The 20,108-nt window shown below is 33.4% G+C and overlaps 1 protein-coding gene across 4 annotated transcripts in view; it reads right to left on the minus strand.

The window, feature by feature from the left end:
- AFTPH (aftiphilin) overlaps nt 1-20,108 on the minus strand; it is a 61,586-nt gene that overhangs the window by 17,805 nt on the left and 23,673 nt on the right. For 3 of the 4 annotated variants that reach the window (XR_003045652.1, XM_015587600.2, XM_006909549.3), the window contains exons 2-5: nt 14,390-16,335; nt 5,199-5,350; nt 3,220-3,346; nt 2,772-2,828 (exon numbers count right to left, since the gene is read on the minus strand). Coding sequence is in view for 3 of the 4 variants with exons in the window: in XM_015587600.2 (XP_015443086.1) it covers nt 2,772-2,828; nt 3,220-3,346; nt 5,199-5,350; nt 14,390-16,303 (2,250 nt within the window). In the remaining variant the exon portion in view is untranslated. Of the gene's footprint in view, nt 1-1,731; nt 2,223-2,771; nt 2,829-3,219; nt 3,347-5,198; nt 5,351-14,389; nt 16,336-20,108 lie in introns of those variants that run through there. The other variant, XM_015587599.2, reaches the window with a different exon arrangement.

Genomic DNA, 20,108 nt, shown 5'->3' on the forward strand with positions numbered 1-20,108 from the left:
AAGAAAAAAACAGGGCATTTTTAAAAATTTAAAGAAAAAAAAAAAAAAAAGAAAAAAAAAAAAACCAACCCTAAACTATTCTTAATTTTGTTTAGAGAAAATCTTATAGCACTATAATGGAAAATGTTTCACAATATCACCTTTGCAACCCAAATTTTTTGAATTAAGAACTTGTATTTTAAATCACTGTCACACAAAAGCAAAAGCATAAGTTGGAATGGCAGGGATGGGGAGAATGAGGAAGAGGTGAGCACAGCAGTATATTGTATCCAAGCCCTAAGAATCCAACGTTTTTATGTTTCAGATATTGAAACTGGAGGAAAGGGCACCCTTCCTACACGTTACACTATAGTGGTGCTTGGAGAAGTGAGGGCTGATTTTAAAACACACCACATAATGTGATGATGTCTACATGCTTCAATGTGAACTTAGTGTTTGATCCACTAGCTCCGCTAAAGGATGGGAGCCTTAATACTTAGTTCTTTGAAATGGTGAAGCAAAAAGATAGCCATTTCAGAGGGAAAACATCTTACATATTCCATTAGCTATGTTATCAATCTAATACACTTTTTGAGTAAGAAAGGAAGACAGTCAGGATGGGTATAGAAACAAACAAGGAAAAAAAATCAGCATTTTGCATCAACACTCTACCAAACCCTAATATTAATGGGTAATAATCCAGGTTAATGGCCTGAAAAAAAGACAAGCTTTTACACATTTAAAAATTATACTTGATAAGCTCTTGAATATTTACCAACTAGACTTAATAAAAGTCTCCCTTTATGAGGGTATAAAAAAAAAATCAAAGCTGCTAAATTAATACTAGAATCCGTAAATTTCTAAAAAGCAAGTTTTCAGGAGAATCTCCGCTCCCCTTTCCAAATAGGGCTTAAGCAAAAGCAATTTACAGAGTCAATTCTTAACAATGGTGTATGTGAAAGGCTTTAATCTAGCAGTTTGAAAAAGAAAAATAAATCCATGGTCTAATTCAGTACCATATACAGGCTTTCTAGTGTGCTCTTATGCAAGGAGACAAGGCACGTGGCAATTACTAGTCTTAGCCATTCTAATGTGAACCATCATTTAAACCAGTGGTTCTCAAAGTATTCCCCAACCAGTAGTTTCTGCATCACCTGGGAACTTGTCAGATGTGCAAATTCTCAAGCCCCACTCCAGACCTACTGAATAAGAACTCTGGGGGTGGTGCCCAGCATTCTGCATTTTTAAAGTCTTCCAGCAACTCTGAAGCACAAAGTCCAAGGACTAGTGACTTAAATGATCATTTCTGGTACTATTCCTCCAGATGAGATCAAAAGATAGTTAACATCTCCTATGTGCAAAGTACCACAGGAAAAATTCAGGTATAATTAAAATTTTCATTAGATATGAAGGAGTAAGTTTCTAAATGTAAGGCATCATTAAAATGGATGAGGAAATAATGCATTCACTAAATCAACTTAGGTATTAAAAGGTTATAAAAATGGTACAATCATTACCAATACTTTAATTAAAGTAGCAAAATAAAGCATAAATATTAGTCTCTAACTCCTTTTAAAAATTCAAGAACTGGCTAATGTGCTAATCCTACACATAAGCATTAAGTAGGTTACTAATGAATGAAAGCTCCTACAAATTTAATTCATACTTCCTATTTAGAATGCGACAATAATACCAACCACCTCTACACTACTACTCCTTGAGAAAAAAAAAATACAAATAACCAAAAAGAAATGTTACATTAAAGAAATGTTCTGGATTACATTTACCCACAACAGAAAACAATGTAGGGATAATCAGGTGTTTTGAAAATACAAGATAACCATTTGCAAAGGAATAGAAACTGATAAGAAGCTCAAGCACAGAAAACAAAACTACAATAACAAAAAGCAAAATGGTCCAATACAGTATCAATAATTAGAGATTATTCATGGAAAAAGTTTGTAGATTTAAAAAAGGTCAAATTCCACAGCAAATTCATTTTCACATGCACATAAAGGTCTGTACAATTTAAATTTCATCCCAAGGGTTCCTTGGTTATTTCTCCTTTATTTTCAAGTTATTGGTGAAAAAGTTCAAAAATATTTTTAGTTTAATAGGACATTTATTCACCAATAACTCAAAGACAAATCCAAAACACAAAGACATCAAACTTTAGAATGTGACTGAATCTTGATAAGGAACAGAATGAAAATTCCTCAGTTATTCTGGACTACCTGGCATATCTGGAAAAAAAAACAAACAAAATTCAACACATGTAAAACATTAATGGAAAAACTAAGAGCCTGTTATGGGTCCTGGTTCATTTTCACTTATTATAATTTGGTATTTCCAAGCTCTTATATACACCCACAGTCTCAATACTGCATTATTTAAATTGATCAAAACTAAATTAAACCAAATGTTATCTAAGCCTTTAAATACTTCAGCTTCTTTTTAAAAACAAATTTAGAAAAAGGAAGGAAAACAACAACAACAAAAAACAGAGACTGACCTCCAGTGGTGCATTTTACAAAGTTCTGAGTACTAATATTACTAGGATAAAAATAATTTTCAATCTAAAAATAGTTTGTAACTAATGGAATATAGAAAAAAATATCCTCAGATCAAGACTTGAAGAGATTTATGAGACCAAAAAGGGTATTATATTTATTCCTTTAATATTCCCATAGTAAATGCCCCTTAAAATAAACTTCCATACCATGTTATGTACAATGATCTTACAGAATAAATGCAGCAATGATAAATACACACAGAGACATTTTTGTACTTACCAACCCTGCTGCATACATGGGCACTATAACAGGTTGCTTCTTATTGCCCGTAAAGAGCTACACGAATGAGAGAGAGAGAACGTATATTTAGAGAATGATCTGTCATACAATGAAATACTTTCCAAAACATGCTTGTAATGCTTTGTTACATATATCGTGAATGACATGCCTACATAGAGTATATTTTTGATCTCCTAGTTCAATTCCTTCATTTTATAGTTAAGGAAAAACACTAAAACAACTTTTTCTAAAAATAAGAAATGTTGGAGAAAAATTTAGATAAATGTATGTTTAAAAGTTGGCATATTCAAAATATATGAACATTTATTTACACTAATACTTATTTTTCTGAGGAACTAGCTTATCACAGCTTGAACAGAAGTGTTAATGGAATTTAAAAACATCCACAGGTTGATTTAAAAATTTTCCAAGGTACTAACAAACTCACAATGTTTCGGGTGTCTATTCCCAAGGAGCACAAAAGCTTTTTGTTGCTATGGGAGCCACCCCATTGATATTTCAAGCCATGTGCATCGTGGATATCTTGTAGCTCCGTCCACACATTCAGCAGTTCCCTGTAAAGGTTACAATGAAGTCACCAGCAACAGGTTACTCAATAGCTTTAACCATGAGTTCTACTTTTAATGTGACTGTGAAATATTATACATTCCACTTAATGTTGAGTCTAACATGATTTTTCTGAATGAAATCTAAATGAAATCAACAGCCAATACTTATAGTCATTAGAAAAGTAACTACGTTAAACTCATTTAAAATAATATGCCAGTGACTTAAAATTTAGATGGTATGTTTTTCTTTAAGTATTAAAACAAAAATATTTAAAAGAAAGAAAGAAATCAACTTAGCATTCTACCTTACTACAGCCATTTAACATTTGTGTTTTCTCCTTGAGTCTCGAGCTATAATAACAGTTGCAATTACAGTGGATATATAATTTTGTGTTTTTTTCAGAATTTAAGCATATTCTCATCTACATATGTATCTTTTTCAATGGCAGTGTAATATTCTATTAAGACTGATGCACCATCATTTATTTAGCCATAATCCTATAGTTTTAAATAAGTTGTTTTTACTGTTCAGCTTCTACTGTTAGTAAGGCAAGAATATCTTCCTGTATTTTATGGTATGTGCTGTTGTTGAGTTGTTATGACTTTAGAATGAATTTCTTGGAGAGAGATTCCTGGGTCTAGAGTATGAACTATTTGTACAACTAGCAATTTTTTAAAAAAATGCATCCAAACAGTTTTAAGCTGGCAAAATATAAACCTTTTTGTTCCCTTCTATTCTCGGAAATCACCCCAAAACAAAAATCAGGAAGCAAAAATAATCTCCATCGTCAATGAAATTCAGAGATACTTAAGACCCTTAGCCACAAACACTGAAGTCACAAAGAGAGATGGAGAGACCTGCAGAGGAAGAGAATGCCTCCAGAGAGTAAGGAAATGCAAGAGAAGATCCAGGAATAAGAATAACATTGAAATCAAAATAAGAAAATCAATCTAGACCCTCTAACATCTAATAATTAATAGGAGTTCCAGAAATAAAAGAGACAATGGAGGGAAGGGAACGTCAATACAGGAGAATTGCCCAATGCTGAAGAGCAGAAGCCTCCAGATGGAAAGGTCCTACCTGGTGCTCAGTCCAATGAATGAAAAAAAAAATCATGTCAACGTATTTTATCATTGAGATTTTAAAACACCAGCAACAAAACATCCTACATTATAAATTTAATGTGAGGGTAGAATAAAATAAAACTTTATCTCCTATGTACTTTTTTCTCAGGAGGCTATTAGAGGATGTGCTCCACCAAAATGGGATCTTAGTGAAAGGAATGCCCCAAGACAACACAAGTTTAAGAGGCCTAGATTGAATCCATTCCAGATTGAAAAAGGAAGATGGAGGATCCCAGGAAAAAAAATGGAATGGCCAGCCTGATAGGTTTGCTCACAAACCTATCGGGAAAGACTTTGAAAATAAAAAAAAGAGAGGCAATTTTTAAGTCCAGGAAAAAGCTGAACTGTAAAGAAAATAGTAGCTAAGCAGTGAACACAATACTATTTACATGATTATATTAATGAAAATACCAAATAAAATTTAACCGAAAACTATAAGTATATTGGGATGATAAAGGGAGAATAGCAGATGTAAGATCTAAATTCTCATCTATCATACTACGAAGTCAAAAGATACTTGTAAGACTGATTAGAATATTGATTAAGAAATATATATAAAAAAAGCTCATAAATGGAGAAGCAGGGAGGTTTTTTAAATCATGTCTTTTAGCACAATAAGGTTTTCAAACTTTAACACAGTAATGTTTTAGAACCATAATATTTTAAGATAATCTTATAAATTAAAACAGTTGAAATGAATAAATACACAGGCTAACAAGTGTCTACTACTTACCCATTTCCAGCTAAGGCCTCTCTTGTTTTCATTGGCAAGGTGCTTATTTCCAGCAAGTGCTTCAGGGAAGTAACTTCCTCTTCAGTACCAGGGACAAATATGGAAGGAAAGCATGCTTCGAAAATTCGCTCCAGGCGGTTTAATAAAGCTGTCTGTATCAAAACACCCCCCAAAGGTTTATTTTCATTTCTCTAATTTTAATAATGTCATAATTTTATCATTAACAGACACAAAGACACATATACACACTCTGCCCACTACTGTAAGAGAGGAAAACTACTACCAGTCAGATGCAGGAAATACTGAGTAAAAGAAGCATAACTATTCACAGAATAGCTGTTTCAAATGATTAAATAATCATGGTGATATAGTGGTGACAAATAAATGGTACTTTATAAACATTATTTTACTTAATCCATTTTAAAATTCTACAAAGAAGACATTATTACCCAATTGTAGAGTGAACAAGCAATCTCAAAGTTTGAATAATTTGGACAAAGCAAAAACAAAAAACTAGACAGCATTCACATTCTATCACACTGGGATGTTTCTTACTACCATTCACATACTCTAGATTTAGGAACAATGAGATTAGATGCTTTTTCTTGGGCATAAACACTTAAATTTTGAAAGTCTTTCAGAACTACCTCTGCTGCTAATAGAACGAAGTAGGAAAGAATGTCTCATTTTTTACTGAGAAATTCAACAACTCATTTATTTGGACGATGTGTTATCTTTTAGAAATTCCATTTCTCTACTCACCTATGGTAAGTTCATACGTATTTTTTAATAGAACACTGTCTTTCCTCCAAGCAAAGCCTGTGTATTCCTGAGTAATTTCACCAAGAATACTGACTGAGATTTTGGATTACTGTCATTAATTAAAACTTGTTGGGTTTAATTTACATTTTTGGGGTACTATTAGGTTTATTCTACCTACACATGCAACCTACAATAACATTGATTCTCACTTTCCTAACTGCATTTCAGATAATGTAAAATTGAGTAGTAGCTCAATTCACTACTTAGACATCAAATAGGAATATAAATTGTTAATAATAAATTGTTGGACGAATAAGTGTACTTCTGAAAAGACACCCGGTGTATAAGAGTACGCTACATCATGGTGCTACTTCTTGCCAAGTAACACAAGTTAACACTTGATTTCTGCTGTTCCGTATAATCGGCAAACGAAAAAATGAAAACCAAAAACAAAAGTTGTCACAAACATATTTTTCAAACCGAAATCTCTTTTGAAAGCAGTATCAGAGCAAAAAACTTAACACTGCATAATTGGTCTCAGAGTACTCTTCCGTTATCTCTCCAAGTTACTTTAATGTCTTCTTTAAATTCATGTGTGTGATATGAGAAAAGTTCTCAGTATCAATTATGAAACCTACAGTAAAGAGTAAGCTCAAGATCCCAAGGCTTGTGAAACTTGAGTGTGTCAAGGGGACCGATGCTTACGCACTTCAACAGAGGGAATGGACAGACTTTACTTTTAAAGGGATCAGATAACCATCTAATTGGAAACATGAGGAGCGTTGGCATCTCCTGGGCAGGGAAGGTAAACAAAAACTCACATATGACCAAATTTTATTTCTCTGTATATTAAAACAGAATCTTTTTGGTATCCTCTTTGTTATCCTGTGAATAGGATAGAAAAAATATTAATCAAGGGAAAAAAGAAATGACCCCAAAACACATTCAATCACATGGGCATAACTACCAGGTCTTAGGTATACCAGTGAGCAAATTTTAAAATTAGTGGAATGTACCTGAGGAAATAGAACATCACATTAACCTAATCAACTTGTTTTTATTTCTTCTCCCATCTTTTCTCATAAAGAACATAAATGACATGGAAATTTTAAAAGAAAGTTCCATATGTCCTTAAGATTACATATTACATTTGACTGCTTCAAATCTTTGGTTGACTTAAGTGGGCAACTTCTTCTATATAGGGCCAGATAGAAAGTAAATATTTTCGGCTTTGCAGACCATCCATAAACAAATAAGTAGGTGTGTTCCAGTGAAACTTCACTTACTAAAACAGGAGGCAGGATAGATGTGTCTTGTAGGCCATAGTTTGCCAAACCAAGATAGAACAATAAATAAAGAACAAATAAAGATTAAAAAAAACAGTCCACTAACTGAATAGCACTGCTGAATAGCACTCCTTAACAATTCAATAAGAAAGCAGCTAAGAGAATTAGCAAAGATTTTGATTAAAATTAAATTTCCTCTGACATATTACTTTTAAAAGTATATCAATTACCAACTATCTACTAGACCAGTTTGATAGTAAAAAGGCATTCTCTAAAAGGAATTTCTTAGAACCATATTATCTTATTCATGGTAATAAATAATGCCAAATTTCATTTATTAGTTACTTACTGGTTAATTCCAGTAAGTAAATGGCTGATGTAATTATAATGCTTCACTAGAGGACTGTGGACCCAAGGGGCTGAGACTCAAAAGGTGGATAACCAATTAGAGGATTCAAGACTTGGCACCCAGTGTATACTCAAGATTTGGTAGCTTTAATCACTGCTAGGTTATTATATAGATAACATATATGCACACAGTGGCCTGCTAGGGAATAAAAATGTCAAAACTAGGTCCAAATCTCACTAAGGATGTTTCTCTACCACTATTTGACACTCTAAATCATTTTGAAAAAACTTGTCTCAATCTATCAATTTATACCATACAGGAAATTAAATCATCCAAATATTTTGCATCCTCCCCAAGATCCTCCTATTGGGTTGGGAAAAAAAAAAGTACCTAATTTAAAAACATCTTCAAGAGCTGCTTTGTAGTCTTTGAAACATTTCTAGTCATTAAAGGATTCAACTATTAACTGAAGTGATGATTTTACTTAAAAAAGCAAATTATTTCATCTAACACTACAATTCGTAGTTTTCAACAAAGCAAATTGTAAATTTTTACTAAGGAGTCAGTGCTGTATTCTAAATTAATGTGAGGGTAAGAAATAAATGCACATGCACTTAGCATACTAAATATTTAGATGAGGTTATAATAGTAACTAAATAAAATAACATTCACACCAATTACTCGAATTTTAAATGCCTTTGACCTCAAAGAGGAAAAACAGTCATCAGTTCTCTCTTGAATTTAGAATTAGGAAACTGGTGACTGATTAGCTGAATACCAGTTTATGTAACTAGTCATGTCCTTTAATTCGTACAGGTCTCAAATTTAAGCCTGGCAAACAGCAGCGCATTTAGCCATTAAACATTTTAAGAACTGGTACCTCTGATAAATGTAGGGTTGAAAGTCAAATGCTCTTCAAAGCAGGTGCCAGACTCTCTTTTGATTTTCTCTATTTCTGTCTAGTGCTAGGAAGCCAGAGGAAGAGGTCGGCTACTAGCAGAGAAGAGCACTTAGGTTCAGTAGAGTTCCTACTTGTCGAAACTATTCTGAGAATGGAAATTTGCCCAAAGCAGCAGCTTTGCTCTCAAAATAGTTTGATGGGTGAGTATATAGCCAGAAGTAGAGGTTCTCCCACACAAATTCTCATTTGCCTATTACTTCTCACTATTTGCCAAAAAATCCAGTTGGCAATACTATTTCTTGGACCTTTAAAGACCATTTTCCAAGTTCGTTTCTGAGATTATTAACACTTACTGAGCATTTACGTGCAAAACATTGTGCTAAGCACATTTACATGTGCAATTTCATTTTATCTTCATAAGAGTTTTGAAATAAGTACTTTTATTATTTTTTAAGTATGAGGTTCAGCAAGTTAGTGCTGAAACATGAATCTGAACTTAGCAGTGGGATTCCAGAGCCTTGCTTTTAAGCACTATACTATACCCAAGACCAACTTACCCAGTAGGCACAGTGCATAGGGCCCACAATAATTTTAGGGATTCATGAAAATGTTTTAATACCTAATATTAACATACTCATCTTTATATCAAGTTATAAAATTTAAAATATCTTTTATGGGGAAGGGGCTCACAAAAGTCATAGGTGGCTTTGGCTATACTACTCTCCATCCAGAGGTACACTGGCTTTTATAGCATTTCTCACTTCATATGTATTTATTTTCCTATCAGGGGCCTTTATTACCTTGAATGTCTTTACATTTTAATTTTTCTCAAACCAGACAGGATATCTGGGAAAGTGAAAACAAGTAACTACCCAATGGTTTAATTCATCAATGGGGGCAAAGCATCATCCATGAATTCATTTATACTCACTCCCAGTTCTGTCATATCTTCTCTGAGGTTGGAGGAAAAAAGCCCTGGAGTACATAAGCAGCAATTTTCATTTTACCCACTTGTGCAAATAAATCATATTATTTAATGCAGAGCTTCCCAACTGGTATGGCTTGGTAACAAACAGGTTACAAGTTTTCCAAAAATCTTAAAAGCTATATATAGACATATGGTGTTCCCTCTTGTGATGGTTAATATTAGGTGTCAACTTGACTGGGCCATGAGGTGCCTAGGCTTTTGGTCAAACATTATTCTGGGTATGCTTGTGAAGGTGTTTCTGGGTGAGATTAACATCTGAACTGGAATACTGAGTAAAGCAGACTATCCTTCCCAATATTAAGTGGGCCTCATCCAATTATTGAAGACAGCTTGCAGACTACAGATCTTGAGATTTCTCGGCCTCCAAAATCACATAAGCCAGTTCCTTATAATCTCCCCCACCTCTGGTCCTTCCTTCTTTCCTTCTTTCCTCTATCCATCCATTCACCCACCCACTCATCCTCCTGGTTCTGTTTCTCTGGAGAACACTAATATACCTCTGTTTTATAAGTGACTACGTTGGAGTATGAAAAAGATTAAGTGCATTGAAAGTATTCAGTTTTTCAAAGGGGTGTGTAAGACCAGCATTTAAGGTCTTATAGACTCTGGTTCTTATGTCACTTAAATGCAAACCTCCTTTAAAGTATCTTGTATTTAAGGTAATTCCTAAAATACTTTCGACATATTTTTAGTTAGTTTTCCAGAAGTTAATTATTGCCAATAGTTTGAATATTGACAGCATTAGGTCTTGCTCTAAGTGGATGTACGTTTAGAAGAAACATAAATCTACTGGGTAATTTAATCTTCCATTTAAGAGGATACCTTATGCCTCACCACCATTAAATATTAAATAAGATATCAAGTACAGGCTATAATTGTATATTTATCAATCCCCAATTTCAAGCTATATGAGTGACCATGCTCTTGAAAGATGCTTTGCTCTTTCTGCACAATTTCTGGATAATCTAATGAAGTATTTCCATCTATTTTGGAATTAAAGTTCAGAATTTCAAATTTTCTGAGGGAAAAATAACAAAAGAAATTGCTATCCAAGTACTTCAAATAAAAGAGCTATAAGGCCAAAATCATAATTTCTTTCTTTTATAAAAAAATGAGATATAATTGACATATAACATTAAATTACTTTCAGGTATACAACAATTCGATACATGTGTATATTGCAACATGATCACCACAGTGAGCCTAGTTAACATCCATCATCACACAGTTACAAATTTTTCTTGTGATGAGAATTTTTAATATCTACTCTCTTAACAACTTTCGAGTATAAAATACAGTATTATTAACTATATGTAGTCACCATGCTATACATTACATCCCTAGGACTTATTTTATAATTAGAAATTCGTATCTTTTGACCATTTAATTTCTTTATTTTGTTGCTTATGGTTTGTCATAAGTTCAAATGTTCACCCACAGAAAGGAAAACTTGCATAAATCTTAAGCAGGTGACTAAATAAAGGTGAAGAGTAGGGTTAGTTAAACTCAGTTTGAGAATGCTGACTTCCTGGTGAACAGACCAATAACTTAATCTCAGAATAACATAACCCAAAGTACTAGTGAGTCTTTTTTTTTTTCTTTTTCTGATACTCTTAATTTTTAGAGCTCTCAAAACAAATCTTAATTTTCCCAGTAGCATTTTCAATTATATGGCTAATAAGAAAAAATTACTCATAGCTTCCTTTTCTATAGTCAATAGAAAAAGATTACTCATTAATTAGCTAGCATCTCAAGTAACATCCAGAGCAATATTTTTTGAATTTTGTAAAAGCTCAAAAGTTAAATGCAGTGCTTATAATATTATCTCCTTTACTATACATCTAAGAAAAAGGCATCTTGGCTATTTTAATCAAGGTTCCTGTCTGGAACCTTAATTAATAGTTAAAAAAAAAAAAAAAAAAGAAGAAAGAAAAGAAAACTGTTAAAACAGTATATATAATGGTCTTCTGGAAAAAAATACTGCTTTGAAAAGTAAGGAGGATTTTGTTTTTTTGCTGTCATTTTGTTTTGTTTTAAATCTTAGTCCAAAAAGTGAAGAAGAGTTTTGACCTCTTTCCAATTTGTACATAATAGAGATACCACTACTTGTTTTTCTGTACAATTAATACAAGAGAATGAAATATACCGAACTCTGAGTTCTCAGAAAAAAAAAAAATTCACTGTAGAGGAAGAATATTTCTCAATAAATGGGCATGTATGACTCTTACATCAAGGCTTGAACCATCTGAGGCTTGCTGGACCCACATCTGAGAATTAGTTTGACTAAGAACGTTTTATAAGTTTGAAAGATTTCTTTTTGGCTGACTTTCCTCTACCTTAGTAACAAATTATTGCAATAAAGTTGCAATAACTGATTGTCTCTTGACCCAAAAAAGACATATTTTATTAAAATGTGGAGATATCTTTTCGATAGGCTAAAAAAGGAAAGTACTAAAAAATAGGGACCTGGACAACGTCACACACCAATTATAGTGAAAAGTCGAAATTTGAAATGATATCCACACCATTTGTCTGACTTCACAAAACAAAGAATTATTCTCTATGTTTGTTTAAATTAACTGAGCTCTGAATTCTAAGACTCTCGCAGCATTCCATTAAAGCAGAATTTGCACAAAACCACTTGATAGTACTCTGTTCAAGATTGAGTTGTAGCATCCAGGTAAGACTGGACAGGAATAGATCATTAAAAATTTTACCATTAAACCTAACATTTACTGTCATTACACGAGGATTTGTGTGCTGTCCCTAACACTGCAGCAACTAGGAGAAACATTTTAAGAAAAATATTAATAAATCTAATCTGAAGATTAATGTACTTATTCCGAAGATCCTGGAAAAGGAAGAAACTGCAGGCCACAAGCCTCCTTCACAGCAGCAGGATAAGAATAAAACTTACTTTCAACTACTCAAGTTACTTACTTACTCGTGATGGGCTTACTCATTTCCCTATCTGAACTTTCTTCTAAACTTTTCTTCCAGCCCCTTTCCAATATCCAACTCCAAGTTCTGCTCATTTTGCATAACCCGTACAGCAAAAATAAAAACCTAAGGACTGAGCCAAACAAACCTCAGGAAGTCTAAATGCATCTTGCCACGTTGATTCAGTTTTTGTTTTATTTTTACAAAACAGAATCATACTACAAAATTCTTATTTTTTTGTCAAATTTTTTCACTCATTTTAAAATTTACTGTCATTTTATCTTCACAAAAGTCCTTTGAAGTAGATAGTATCTCTTTTTTACAGACAGCTGAATTCAGAAGTAACTTGTCCTAAATCATAAAGCTTATAGGAGGCTGAGTCAAGATTCAAACTCAGATCTGCAAGATTCCACAAAGCCTATATAATTTATTACCTCCTATATTAAGTTATCAAATTATACATAAATAAATTCAATCAACTTGTATGATGCCGAAAATTCCTTTCTGAAGTGGTCATATTTTTAAGAATTCATTATCTGATGATGTTAAAAGTTATAAGGCTATAAAAATTAAAGATCGCCTAATACTAGTGTCACCTATACTCTGGTAAGACGAAACTAAACAGGGAAAGGATTAGGTCAAAACTAACAGTGTTTGCTTTGTATTATATAATTAATACACTTCTTGTTTAAAATGGCAAGCTTTTGCCTCAATAATAAATTCTCCATGAGAAATAATATACATTAGCCAAACCATGTATGTAATAACTGAATTAACAAATTAAGCTATTCAGACACTTAAAGTCAAATGAAAGTTATTAGCTGTGCGCACCAACTGGTAATACCATAGTTTAAACAATATCTTCATATATCAAAGGCATCAAAGCAATGATGTATAACCATTTCAATTAACATTCAGAGTTTAGATATATTTCCAATGAAAAGTGGTTTGCTTAGCAAAAGATAACTGGAGTAGTTTATAGATTTTGATTTTATTCTCAGTATCTTTAAAATAAGTTTGTCAACCAAGTGCTACATATATCAATTATATATAAAGCAGTTATTTTCAAGTGTTCTCTTCCACACCCCTAGGGCTGAGAAAAAGTACAACTCAGGTATCAAGCTGCACTCCTAGGGGCTACTTTAGGTCAAAATAAATCGTAATAAATCTTTTCTGAGTCTGGAACTGAAAAGGATAAAAGTACAGGGGCTGAGAGGTAAAAAACATTCTCCCTGACATACCTATGCCTTAAGAAGAGTAATCATAAATGTGCATTTGTACGCAATTATAAGCAAATAAATACAACCACAATAAGTTAACCCATGGTTGTTTCTTGTTTTAGGTCTGAACCTTAATCCATCTTACACCTTTACCCCAGGTCTTTTAGTAGTTGTTAAATTATGAGGTCTAAATCTGCTTTTTTCAAATTCTTTTCTATCTTTCAATTCCCTATAGCCTTCAGCACAGGTTGAGGTTTCAAATTCTGCTTGCTCTCTCCTGCAATCAAAACAGTACCTTCAATTTCCCAGGTCTTTGGTAGACAAAATTAAGAGACATTATTTTCTGAAGCTTAAAAAAAAAAGTCTTCTATATCTCAGTTTAACATTCTTTTACAATCACTATAAAGGTAAAAACTGAAGGATTCAGTGGAAATTAATTAGCTAATTAATGAATTTTTACATAAGTGATATTTATATTCATCAAAAAACCAAGTTGATGCATTTTGGTAAATATTAAAAAACTCACTGAGAAAAAGAAAAACCTTACTGAGCATTATTATAGGACTGTCTAAGGTTTACCAAAGGGTTGTGAAAAATGCAACTAATCTACAAATAGGAAACCATTCCGTATCATAAAGAGACTCCTTTAACAGGTACCCAGTTTAAAAATATTTTTTGAAAAGCTAAGTCAGAAGTCTCCACAGCAATTGATATGTCACACGAAAGAGAGAAAACTAGTAAATACCTGAACCGAAGTGGCTGTTTCCTGTAAATGACGACCGATAACTGCTCCTTTGGAAGTTACTAATGGGACACTGTACGTTTTGGGGGTTCCCAGAGTGTCGCTCTTTTCATCTGTCCTATGTGACTGCCAGGCTTCCTTTCGATGAGATTCAGCAGCCTGCTGGTCTCCAAAAGCAGCCCAAGAGCAACTATCTTTCTGGCCATCCTCAAAAGCATTCCACTCTCCAACTTGGCTAGGACCAGCTGAACTGAAGTCCGCAAAATCATCAAAGTCTTGAAATGCACTGCAGTCACCTTGAATATTTGGCACAGAATCAAAATCTCCAAACTCACTCTCGATTTTCAATTTTGAAACAGGTTCAGCACCTGTAGACTTTCTTGCCAACTTACATTCCTCTGATAAACTATCAGAAGTCTGTTTTTGGTCTGACTCAGTAAATATAATTTCCTCTTGGCAAGAAACAGCATTTGTATCCCCAAATTCTCCAAAGTCATCACCTGCTTCACTAAAATGTGGAAAGTGCTCTGAGGATTCTTCAAAAGTGACATCGCTCATTGAATCTTGAGTACTAGTAACAATAGGTGGAGTTGTGCCACTGGCTGTACCAAAGTCACCAAAATCATCCTCATTAGTATCATTGCAAGTCACAAAGTCGTTACTACTATCATCATTTTTTACGCTTAGAGAATCATCCGAAGCGTTTTCTTCTGTAGGATCAATGCTGGGGCTCTGAGAATCAGTAAACTTTCTTTCTTCTTTGGAAGAACTAACTTCATCATCAGCATCAAGAGTTTTAATAGAGTCCATGCATAGGTCAACACATTTAGTAGTAAATAAATCAAGTTTTTCCTCAGTTTTGCATTGTTCTCTCCTACTGGCTTCTGAATTATCAGCTGAGTCTACCAAACTCCAAGCCTTTGATTGAACATTTGAATTTAAAAATTCATCCGGTTGCAATGTTGGAAGGCCTTGTTCTTCAGTAATGAAACCTCTGTTACTCTTCATGCTTGTTTCTGAAATGCTAACCTGATCCTCTCCATCAGTGTCTTCTTTATCATCAAAGCTTCTACCCAAAGATGCTCCTTTTACAGAATTCAGTTCATTGACTCTATTAATTTTATTGTTTTCCTGTATGGTTAGTGCTTCTCTATCATTTAAAGTTGCACATCCTATTTCTCCTTCTAGCTGTATCCTTTCCTTTTTGGAAAATGTGGCAAAATCTGCAAATTCCTCAGCAGGACTATGTACACAGTCTAAATTATACTCAGTACTGTGAGTGCTAAGAGGCTTTCTTCCTTTTGAATCGGTTACAGTGTCCAGATCATCTGTTCCCTGAGGATTTACAGTTTCCAATACTGCAAACCCATTTGTTAGAATCTCCAGACAAGGAGGCTTTTCACCATTGCAGCTCTCTAACTGTTTGTTTTGATGAACAACGTTCATATCAGTTCTAAAATCTTCTGGAGAGAAACTTTCAAGTGTTCCAACATTCTGTCTTTGCTCCACTACTTTATTTAAATCTCCTGGCCTTTCTATGCCATCAATGGAAGTAGCTAAAGTTTTAGATGAAATTATTTCTTTGCTGGTGGTAGAGAGTAAAACAGACTGCCCTTTCACAGGAGATGAAAGTTCAGCAGTGATGTCCTTATCCTTACCATTTTTAATGGACCTAAAGCTTGTAAGGCTGTCTACATTTTCTGAGAAATCATTAATTGGCATAAAATGGTTTGAAGGTACAAACTCTTCCTTGGGACGAGTATAATCTGGTGTATCAAAATCAACAAACCCTACACCAGAAGGGCTAACTTCTGAAAACCCACCAAATTCCCCAAATTCATCATCATCTTCATCCTCGGCTCCATTGTCTAGTGGTGGTGGGGATGAAGAGTACATTCGAATGATGTCTGGCTCCATTCTTCAGTTACTTTCAAATAATTAATTTACACCTGGAAAAAAAAAAAAAAGATTTTTTTTTTGGATGGGAAAGGTGACATATAATAAGATCTTTAAAAATTCTCTAAGCTACTTTAAAACAATGCAAATTTACAGTGCTCTGTCTTGTATCTTTTAAACTATTTTTCTCTTGGGTGAGATTACTTTTCTCAGCTATCATAATATGCCAAAAAAAATAATTTTCTCTCTTCTAGTGTATATTTCCAAGGGCACTGGTAGTACATTACTAAATTTGGGGATTCCTGAAAATTTCCAATAAACACTTACAAAAGTACATCTAGAAAATTCTCTCTAGGGACACTTGTTCTCTTAAGCTCTCTTTCTAGTTTACTAGGGACTCAAGGCTTGCCTTATGGATGTGTATGAGTTCTTTATTAAAAAAAGACACGGAAATCTTATCTCTAATAATTGCTACAAATATTTTCTTCACTTTGCTTTTCAATGTTTATTTCTGACCCAAGTTGATTTTGTTGTTTTACTACTTTTTTAAAGAGTAGTTTTAGGTTCACTACAAAAGGGCAGAAGGTATAAAGATTTCCTATATGCCCCTGCCCCCACTCATGTACAGCTTTTTCTATTATGACCATCTTCCACCAGAGTGGTATATTTGTTACAACTGATGATCCTACATTAACACATTATCATCACCCAAAGTCCATAGTTTATATTAGGGTTCACTCTTGGTGCAGTACACTCTATGGGCTTGGACAAATGTATAAGGGCATTTTTCCAACATTATAATTTCACTGCCCTAAAAATCCTCTGTGTTCCATCAATTCATCTCTCCTTCCTCCCTGCCCCTGGTAACCACTGATCTTTTCACTGTTTCTATAGTTTTGCCTTTTCTAGAATATCATATAATTGGAATCATACAGCATGTAGCCTGTACACTGTATGGTCGGCTTTTTTCACTTAGTAATATGCATCTAAGGTTCCTCCATGGTTTTTCACAGCTTGATAGCTCATTCCTTTTTAGCACTGAATAAAACTCCATTGTCTAAATATACCACAGTTTATTTATTTGTTTTTATAACTTTCAATTTCGAAATCATTTAGGTCTCACAGGAAATTGCAGAGAGTTATTGTGTATATTCCTACCAGTTCTCTCCAATAGGGTAAATAATGATAGTACACGATCAATACAGGAAACTGACATCAGTACACTATTATCTCTGCTACAGGCTGTGTTTAGATTTCACAAGTTTTTTGTGTGTGTTTTGTGTGTGTGTGTGTGTGTGTGTGTGTTAGTTTTATGAATTTTTATTACATGCATAGATTAGATCTGAGTAACCATTACTACAATTGGGATAAGAACTGTTGCAAAAATAGTTCACTAATATTCATCTATATAAAGAAAACTCCCTCGTGTTACCCCTTAATAGTCACATTCTTCCCTAAACTCTAACTCCTGGTAACCACTGATCTATTCTCTATCATTATAATTTTGTTACTTCAAGAGTGTTATATAAATGGATTCATACACTATGTAACCCATTGAAGTTCACTTTTTCCACTCAGCTTAATACTCTAGAGATCCATCTATGTTGTTGCATGGATCAGTAGTTCATTCTTGTTTATTGCCAAATAGTATATTGTAAATATGTACCAGTTTGTTTCTTCATTTACTCCATGTAGGACATTTGGGTTGTTTTTTTTTTAAATTTTACAATTACAAAAAATTGCTATCAACATTTATGTACAGATTGTTGTGAAATTTTATTTAGAAAAGAGGTTTCAAGGGAATATGAGTTTTCATTTCTCTAACATAAATATCCAGGAGTACGAATGCTGAGTCATGTGGTAAGTACATGTTTAACTCTATAAGAAACTGCCAAACTGTTTTCCCAAATTAAATTTTAAGGAGTCAAATCAATTATCATTTCACTGGTAATTTTCATCATTATTTTCCTATCATATAAACGTAAGATTTAATAAATCGTATTCACTTTCATTTTATTTTACTTTCAGAGCATTTAATATTTAATTTTTAATATGTCTAGAACTTATTTCAGTTATGATCTAAAGCAAGGGTCTAAGTAAAATATTTTTTCTAAATAGTCAAGCAATTATTATAATCCCATTTAGAGAATGATCCTTCCCATACCCATTAGTTTATCATGCCTTCTTTCTTTATACATTTAATTCTTAAATGGAATCTATGTCTTGGTTATTCTGTACTAAAATCAAAAGCACCACAAGACAGACTAACATTAACAGCAAAGGGAGGATTAATAAACAAAGTCCTAGAATAAAATCAACGCATAAACAATGAATAGATACCTTCCGCAATTCAGATGGTCAAACGGACACATGAAGGAAAGTTTATTACAAAATTCAAACAGTTTTGCAAGCTAAAAAGAAAAAAATCACTTTCTTCCAATTATCAGAATAAAACTGCATAAGATCTTCCAGTTTTAGGGAGAAGGTACCTTAGAAACTATATTAATTTAGAGATGAAGAAAATGGGGCTTCCTGGTGACCAACTTTCCCAAAAGTCACATAGCTGGTTAGTAGAGAATCACTTTAGAATTTTGAAAAGGATCTTTAAGGTCAATGACTGGTCTTGAGAGAAGAAATAAGCAAATCAGGAGAGAAAAGTCAAAGACCCCATTGTAATATGTCTACTTTAAATTGTCTTCCTTACAAAATTAGCATCATAAAGAAGGACATAACTGCTTTAGTTCTGAGATACCTTCTTTTTCTGCTATGACTTAAAGAGAAAAGAAAAAAAAAAAACAGTAAAAGAATACAGAAATCTTATTTTCTTCCCTTGTCTAGAGTCCTGATAACCTCTTCTAAATGTTCAGTGTACCAGGTAATGTAACCTCTAACAGTTTCCCTGTAATTATGAAGTTCCTATTATTTAAAAATATTCAGTTAATAAAAGTGTGAGAAATGAACACTTGCACACACATACTGATGGTGTGTATATAAACTGCTACAAAGCTTCCAGAAAGCAATCTGCCTATATTATACAAACTCTTAAAAAAAGGGGGGTGGGGGAGGGCAGGATAAAGCAAAATGCTCCAAAGGAATTATTTAAACAAATTATGCTATATCCTTACCATAGCATATATGTAGCCATTAATATCATGATTTTCTTAAAATTTAAAAGCATTCATGATGGGAACATGTCAAAAGGACATAAATGTCAGCTTGACAGGGCTCCAACTGGTTAAATCAGTGTCAACTTGAACATCAAAATAAAAATAATTGATTATGATCTAATGAATAAAATAATAAACTGTCAGTCCTCAAAGATAGGAGCATATAAGTAAATAAATTGAAAGCTGGATGAGGAACAGGATGTTGCATAGCTTCAAAATACCTCCTCACAACAAACTCAATTATAAAGGGAAAAACTTTATAGTGGTAAAGCCTGACACTTAATCAAGTGATCAAAATGAGTATCACTAGTAATGGGAATATCAAAATCATGTATCAAGGGACAAGATGCAATGAGAACACAGGATCACTTCCAGAATATTCCTGCCAAAAATACATAATCTGAATTGATTCACGAGGAAACTTCAGTAAAACTCAAATTGCACTGTTTTCATCTCTTGGCTACTGTGACTAACGCTGCTATGAAAATGGGTATATAACATACCTTTTTTTTTAAAAATCATGTCAAGGGACAAGATGCAATGAGAACACAGGATCACTTCCAGAATATTCCTGCCAAAAATACATAATCTGAATTGATTCACGAGGAAACTTCAGTAAAACTCAAATTGCACTGTTTTCATCTCTTGGCTACTCTGTG

This window comes from Pteropus alecto, unplaced genomic scaffold, assembly GCF_000325575.1.
Source record: "Pteropus alecto unplaced genomic scaffold, ASM32557v1 scaffold131, whole genome shotgun sequence".
Lineage (NCBI taxonomy): Eukaryota > Metazoa > Chordata > Mammalia > Chiroptera > Pteropodidae > Pteropus > Pteropus alecto.